At 36.5% G+C, this 7,682-nt stretch overlaps 1 protein-coding gene across 1 annotated transcript; it reads right to left on the bottom strand.

The window, feature by feature from the left end:
* Positions 1-3,497: 3,497 nt before the first annotated feature.
* Positions 3,498-6,860, bottom strand: LOC142615263 (uncharacterized). Its single transcript, XM_075787993.1, has 5 exons — positions 6,335-6,860; positions 4,762-4,916; positions 4,494-4,560; positions 4,107-4,158; positions 3,498-4,023 (listed from the first exon to the last, which is right to left on the bottom strand). Exons 1-5 carry the CDS (start codon positions 6,723-6,725, stop codon positions 3,930-3,932), a joined length of 759 nt encoding a protein of 252 aa, XP_075644108.1. The 5' UTR covers positions 6,726-6,860; the 3' UTR covers positions 3,498-3,929.
* Positions 6,861-7,682: the final 822 nt, after the last annotated feature.

The raw sequence follows: 7,682 nt of genomic DNA, 5'->3' as shown, positions 1-7,682 counted from the left end.
TGTTAGTGTGTGTGAGTTTAAAATAACATGTTAGAGGGCCCTTTGATGAGATTAAGATTTGGAACACAATAAGTGGAGGTCGATCTATGGGTCAGGTAGGGTTGGGTGCTTAACACCTTCTCATCCCTATACATAAACTCTAAATACTAGCTCTGGTAAAGATCAGTCCTTACACAAGAGCACTATATTTTTTGTTCCTAGACCTAATATAGGTGGTGACTCCATCTTTTCTCCGCCACGGTCCACTCGACCGAGGTGTACTCCCCCTATTGCGCCCATAATACCCTTCGACATCAACTCTTCCAGCCTTTAAAAACAAAGGTGTGAGATTTGAAGACCACATCAGTGCTAGGAGAAAAATACCCTCTACAAGTACTAAGTTAAGGAACGTGATTCAAATCCAAGTTTATGGCAAAAGATCATCAGCTTCTCCATATGCTATGTAAGGACAATCTGCAGAGCAAGGGAGAGACTCTCAATCAAAACTTTCATCAAAAAGGTTATCCCCAAGATAGGGAAGGGATAACCCACTGCTCTTTGACTGAAGGATTTTAATCCCCTCCTAATAATGGCTTTGCTAATCTTGGGGTTTAAACTTACAGCAATTTTTTATGAACTTGATCTTAGAGCATGTTTGACATCCATGGAAGATTTACTTTGGCAAATTTTTCAGGGTTAGGGTTGAAAAGTAAATGAAAGAGGGAAATAGTTTTTCTCCTAAATATATAGTTTGAAATTTTCCCTCTCAAAAGGAAAATTTTGAAGGAGAGCCACCAATTCGAAAAGTGACATGTGTCAATGAAGGGGAATGACAAATGGAAACTCAACCCCAAGTGGTTCACTATTAGAGAAACTGCCTTAGAAAGAATTGCAAAAAGGTGTAATGCTTCACAACTAGGTTCATTCTTTTACTTTACCTTTCCTTTTGTTTTTATTAACTGATATGTTTATGTGTTTGTTTCCCTGTGAGAGAGAGTTTATTTTAAATAGCAAGATAAACACACTAAGTAAAATAAACATAAAACATAATAGAAAATACTAATCTTACATTTATATATTTTTTTTAAAAAGATTAGTATTACATTAAAATGGCCCCTGTGACCCCCTTTACATTCAAAAATTACCCTTACAGCCTAAGTCCCTTAGTATGGCCACATTACACTTTAAACCCAAAAAAAAAAAAGCTGCAGCTTTAGAGGCGAAAAGCTCAACAAGATGAAGGCTTGTAGGCATTAGAGTCATCATCAAAACCCTCCCATGAAGAGTCATAATTAAGGTTTGACTCTTCAGTGTCAGAGCCAGAGCAATTGTTGGAGTCTGACTCCTCAGTGCTAGAGTCAGAACCGTTATTGAAGCCCCTTCTCCTCCTTCTTCACCTTGGGAGGCCATCGTCAAAGGTGTCTTCTCATACCAAATTAAACTCATCCAAAAGGCATCATAAGCCTCCTCCTCAGCCTTCTCCCTAAGGTCCTCATAATCGTATTCCTCCTCATCCTTAACCTTCTCTTCCCATGGTAAGGCCTAAATTACCTTATGAGGGAAAACAAGTGGAGAAAGGGGAGCAATAGGGATAGGAAGAGGAGGGACAGGGTTAGGACCCTCGAAAGGTGCACCTCCAAGGTTAGGTGCATTAGGTTCATGGTTCGGAGAATTGGAACCAGTAGAGGAAGAACTGGCTACCATTTTTCTTCTTTTCTTTTGAAAGGGAGAACTCTGAGTAGGGAAAAAAGGAAAGAAAATGGATGCAAAAATAATGAAGGCTATGAAGGAGATTGTTTTCCTTCTAAAGACCACCAATTGAAGTCAGTGAAAAGACACAGGAGTTATGAAGCATTATGTTTGTCCACCAAGCGTGGGAAACGAAGAGACGCCAAAACGGCTAACATCACCTTTGAACACCGCATGTCCAAATCCTGATGGTCAAAAGATATGGTTTCAAAAGCATTCAAGTTGAAAGGATGTGACCGTCAATGACGTTGGTCATAAATGCCATTGACAGTCAGGGGGCTAATGTACAGTGCACAAGCAGATGTAAATAAGCATGCTGATTTGGTTACATCTTGGCCCTCCACTTGGACAACCTTAAGTTACAAAAGCGGGGACTTCGGTGAGGGGAGCCACGAATTTGGCTCATGCCAATAGCGTGAATGCCATTGTGGAAGAGAAATGTGCAATCTGGCATGGACATCGAGCACTACCATGAGAGAGAATTCATCCCCTATTAGTTAGATGCAGCAGGACACCTCTCATTGGTTAGTACTAGTTTGGACCACTGCCAAGGACACGGGCATCGCCCTCAGGCCTCATGCTTTCCCTCTCCTCCTCTCTGCTTGTCCTTCATGATGGTGCAAAGCCGCCCTTCAACCTACCACCTTGACAGAATTGGCTTCTCTCTCTCTCTCTCTCTCTCTCTCTCTCTCTCTTCTAGCTACAAAATAGTACTAGTGATAGCTGTATCAGGGTTTATTAAAAAGGGAATGAGAGTAAGACACATGTCCTTGTATAACTAGCAACATTTCTCGTACTATAAAAAGGAGAATGTTGCTGAGCAAAAAGGAGGGACAGAAGGAGAAATCTCGGTAAGGGTAAGGAAGAAAGACAGAAAAGTGTAAGGTTTTGGGAAGAGAAACACTAGGTAAACCTTAAACTTTCTTAATATTGCATAGCTTTCAAGGGAGAAGGATACTCCATCCTTCATCCCACCGTGGTTTTTAATCCCTTTCATAGGGTTTTTCACGTACATGCTTTGTCACTCTTTACTCTTCCATTCTGCCATTCTTTTTCTTTTGTGATTCAGTGTTAAAATGACATTTTTGATACTCAACAAGCATGACGCCCAAATGTACAATTAGGATTTAGGTCATATAACATCTGAGTTGTCTTAAAGTTTAACTTGCATGTACATTATGTTTAGGAAGTAGATGTTGTGGGCTAAGTTTGGTGTTTAGTATAGCAAAGTTGTGAATACTTTGATTACAATTAGATATGCACACTGGCCACGTGAAGAGTCATTGGCTTAAATTATGTATTTTAGATTTTTGCAGATTAATGCAAATTACAAGTTGATAAGCAAAATAGCTCCCAGTTGATCAAAATGGCATATAAGATTAATTCCTTCACTATGTACTTTGCCGCAGTAAAATGTATACCAGTTACCACTTATGAGGCATTGTACCATTAAATCTGGTAATTTAATCATGATAAGCAAAAACTGAGCTGTGCTCCAGTTGGTGTAACTGTTTAGCAGGCATTGTACCAGGATTTTTTTCTCTTTAGCAGCCTTTTCTTAACAATTTCGTTATGCGGCAGAAAACCAAACAATTTTGTTAAATAGCATATCGAGCTTTAGAGACTCAAGTTCATTGAAGGAACTCGAGCCTCTAAGACTCCAGTTTTAGGAGATGCAACTGATCTGGCACATCTGATGTGTAAAAAAAAATTATAAAAACTGTATGCTCCAGAAAATCAAATTCACTAGTGATAACCCAGCAGCAAATAGAGAGATGAAGTGTTTGGACCTTCACTGAAGCTCATATTTTACAATTAGTTAAAATGCTAAAAGCATAGATTTGTGACTAATAGGATATTAATCCACAAATAAACATAATCTCTTCCCTAGAAATTCTATTTGAACTATTGCTTCCAAGACAAACTCTCCAGTGCTGATCATGTATGGAAGGAAAAAGTATACAGCAATAGAATCATCATGCTTGAAGAGCATAGCTGGTCAAACAAACTTTCCCTTCACTGTGGGCCTGTGGCTGTAAGCCTGTAACTTATTGCAGGATTTTTTTCACAATAGAAGATTCCACTAAAAGTTGAGAATTGACATTGATTTAACCTTTTTCTTTTAACATATAATTATCTATTATTAGGGAGTGTGTCACTTGTTGAAACCCAGTCAGCTATAAGGTTCATCATCATATACCTCAAGCATCTGTTCTCTTGCGCCATAAACCCCTGCTAGGCTTCAGAATTTGCTTCAGTAAAATCATTTTGGGAACATTCCAGTGCTCCACATGCCTGAAAATTTCCATAAATAAAGCTCAACAAACTAAAACGATTAGCAAATATAGAAAGGAATGACTCAGATTGTAGAACTTTACCTGCATACTTTTCCAGATTGTGCATCAAAATAATACTCAGTATATCCTGTTGCTGCAAAATAGATTAATATAGTTAGAGAATGCAAGGTAGATACATGGGTTCAAATCAATATAACAGGTTTGAATTTGCCATGATTTCTTCTTCCTGTTTGGTTTGAAACAAGCAGGGTTTGTGGATAAAAAATCACCCCTTATGTTGACTGGAAAAGAAAAGAACTCGTGTTTCTAAAGATCTGTAATTGTTGAAAGGGAAAAAAGGAAAGGGGAAAAAATTCATATTTTTGTGAATATGTTATGATGCTTTTAACAAAAGAAACAATCCTCAAAAGAGGGCCAAATAAGTTCACTGGCTAGAATCAGTTTGATGTAAAAGAGCATATTACATACCAGAAAGAATGGGCTTCCAAGGAAATGACAATATACAACTAAATCGCCAATGCCCAATTCCCTTATCCTGTAATCACAAAAGCATTTGATGTCAAAAAACTTTTATGGAACAACCAGAAATATGATTATAGAAATATGTCAATTGGCAAGTCTTGTTAATCAGACAATGAAGGTGGAGTTTGGAGGCCAAGCAATTTTAAATGTCTGAGATGGCTAACCATGAACCTAAAATGATAAAGGAAACTTGAAATCTACTTAGAAAACTCACCCCAAAGTCTTCCCACTTCATAAGCTTCATATTTGACTTCTCTAGAAGTAATCCAAAATTTGTACAATTTCTTTTGAAACGGCGAAGACCTTTAAAGGAACCTGCTGGATCCGCAAATTCACAATGTTCTTCATAAGCATCAAGTGTAAGGTTTCCTAATCATTGGAAAAGTGAGAATGTTCAGTTAGTTCCAGAATTTGATTGCTTCACGTCCCCTACAATGTTTTTATCTAAATTATCCATGCAGGTCCCTAAAATGGATGCATTAAAACTCATATAATGTAGTCTAAAATCCATACATCTTATGAAGTGTACGGTTGCTATGTCATTTTCCTCCATACCTAGATATTATGGTGAAAACTAGCTTTTGGTGACTAACTGATTACATATTTAAGAAAGGGTTTCACAATTTATTCTATTAAAGATTTCAAAGAATCTTCACTTTGTTTAAAATTTGGCAAGCAACAGTTTACAAAACATTTTCCCCTAGATTTTTTCACTTCAGAAATGATTGTTAGAGAAATGTGCAAGCTTCTTCCATTAGGGTTTTACTTAAACAAGAGTTGCAACACCTTGATTTCTCAGAATTGCAATAGCTTGCAGTTCTAGGCAAAGATTGGTTGTTTAAGACTTTTAAGTTCATCAGGACAAGGAATTGACAAAAAACTCTTCAGTTATGTAGTGAAAGCTCAATTGTCGGCTTCCTCACAACACTTTAAGAAAACTTTATCAGAAAGGATATGTCACTCTAGTTTATCTCTGCTCGTTCAAGTAGATCCTAAAGCTGCTCAACAACCAGAGAAGAAATCCCAAGTCTTTCTTCTAAGTTCAAACATCTTTTAACTTTCCCTTTATGTAACAGTAGTATTTTGTTACTTACCAAAAACTGGAGTTTACTACTAAGCATGGACACCCCAAATTTTCCAGCCTGTGTCGGACACAATCATAGGGGAAACGCTTTGCATGCATGTTCTCAATGTGTAATGAAAAAAAAAAAAGTTTTTTATTTAAAAAATGCCTTTTATTTCGAATATGTTTTCAAAGATTTTGAGTTTTTTTTTTTGTGAGGGTCTATTTTTAGAGAACTTAAAAAACAAAAAAGCCTAAAATAAATTATATATATATATATATATATAAAATTAATCTTCGTGCCCCACCGTGTCATGTCCTAATTTTTCAAGAATTACCCTGTTATTGTGGTGTCGTGTTGGTGTGTCCATGCGTGTAAGGTTGGCTACAATTGGTTACATAGTTTCCTCACTAACAAAATTTCACTTAACAGTGTTATAGTATTGGACTAATTGGAACAGCATCTTATATTAGATAAGGGGCAAAAGTAAAGAAAAGTTCCAAAGTACAATCAAATTGGACTAAATAAATCTGCATTCAATCTGAAAACATGAACATGAGCCAACAAAGTTAGAACTAGATTACCCTTCTCAAACGGCAGAAAGTTGTATCCCAGCATTATGTTTGTGTCAACCCCAAATGAAAATCAAAATCTCAAAAAAAAAAAAGAGGCTAAACTGTTAAAGTTTCAGTGAATTTTCTAATGGGGGTTTGTTTCTCTAACCTGTGACGAAATATGATCTTTGAAAATCATCTTTGATGGTTTCCACTACTAGAGAACGATCAGCCACTCCAGACCCATCTCCAGAAAGCTCAACAACTGTTTCAGGAGCTTCAACATTTGAAGGGGAACGAAAAAATGAAGCAGCAATTCCCAAAAGCTCGGAGCTATACCAAGCTACCTTGAGCAGCGTATTCTTAGCCTCAGGTTCGGATGATTCTGGACTAGAAGAAGAAGAAGAAGTAGAAGAAGAAGAAGAAGAATTGCTTGTTGGGTTCTCTCTATTGCATCGAAATTTGTATATTTTGGGGCGATAGTTTTGTCGGAAAATTAGACTATGGTTGTGGGAATTAAGGTTGGGAGTGATGGAAGCAAAGGAGAGAACAGTTGTCATGTTTTCAGACACAGAGAGAGAGAGAGAGAGAGAGAGAGAGAGAGAATGGCAGTTGATAAATGGAGTAAGAAGTAGGAATCTTCTCCCGCGGTTTCTTTTAAAATATCTTAAGGCCTGAAAAAATGGCAGCCATACAAAACCAAATATTGAGTTTCTCCAGGCAAAGTGGCAAACTCGGTAGGGTCCAGTTGATGGGCTTCGGTGGTTAAGGTCCGTTTGGAGTACTCACTCAAACACTTTTTTTTTTTTTTTTTTTTTAGTTTTTAAACAATACTAGCCTCGACAAACACTCACGTCCTCCACGTGTGCGACAGCCACTTTTTTAGTATATAAAAAAAACTCTGTATTTTTATTGTATATATAATTTTTATTTTGTGAATCCAATTTATAAATGGATAAAGTAACAGAATAGTAGTCCTATTTTTGAAAATTAACAGGAGAGTGGTCCTATTTTTTAGGTAATATTTTAGTGGGAGTTAAAGTTACATTTTTGCCAGATTATCCTTTAGTTTTGTCTCTAATTAAACATAGAAATATAAGGGTATTTTTGAATAAAAAAAATGAGAAATCCAAATAAGGGAAGCCCCTTAAATAATAGTATTGATTACAGGTATTTTCACATACTTTTTCACCCACACATATTTTCACACATGTTTTCAGACACATATTTTCAAACACATGTTTTTAGTTTTTAAGTACATGTAACCCCCTAACATTTGTAAGCATAAATACGAACTAGGCCCACAAATAAAAATGGAATCATTAATGATGATTAGTAGATTGATTAAAGTAAAATCCGTTATATAAAAAAAAGGGATTGATTTCAACTCAACCCAATGTTTTTTTCTTTTCTTTTCTTTTTTATGGGATCTCAACCCAATGTTGATAGAAGGAATTTTGGTTTTTGTGCAACCGATACCAATGTCTAGAAAATGTAATAAACGGTTCATCATTTAT

This window comes from Castanea sativa, chromosome 11 (genome assembly GCF_040712315.1).
Source record: "Castanea sativa cultivar Marrone di Chiusa Pesio chromosome 11, ASM4071231v1".
Classification (NCBI taxonomy): Eukaryota; Viridiplantae; Streptophyta; class Magnoliopsida; order Fagales; family Fagaceae; genus Castanea; species Castanea sativa.
The sequence above is the reverse complement of the archived record's forward strand: the minus strand, read 5'-3'. Positions and strand labels throughout refer to the sequence as shown.

Excerpts from the sequence above, each read along its gene's own strand:
- LOC142615263 (XM_075787993.1), bottom strand. The coding sequence starts at position 6,725 with ATGACAACTGTTCTCTCCTTTGCTTCCATCACTCCCAACCTTAATTCC. Across the intron at positions 4,917-6,334 it reads AAGATCATATTTCGTCACAG|GAAACCTTACACTTGATGCT; the intron begins GTTAGAGAAACA and ends TCCAATGATTAG. Across the intron at positions 4,024-4,106 it reads CAATCTGGAAAAGTATGCAG|GCATGTGGAGCACTGGAATG; the intron begins GTAAAGTTCTAC and ends GGAAATTTTCAG.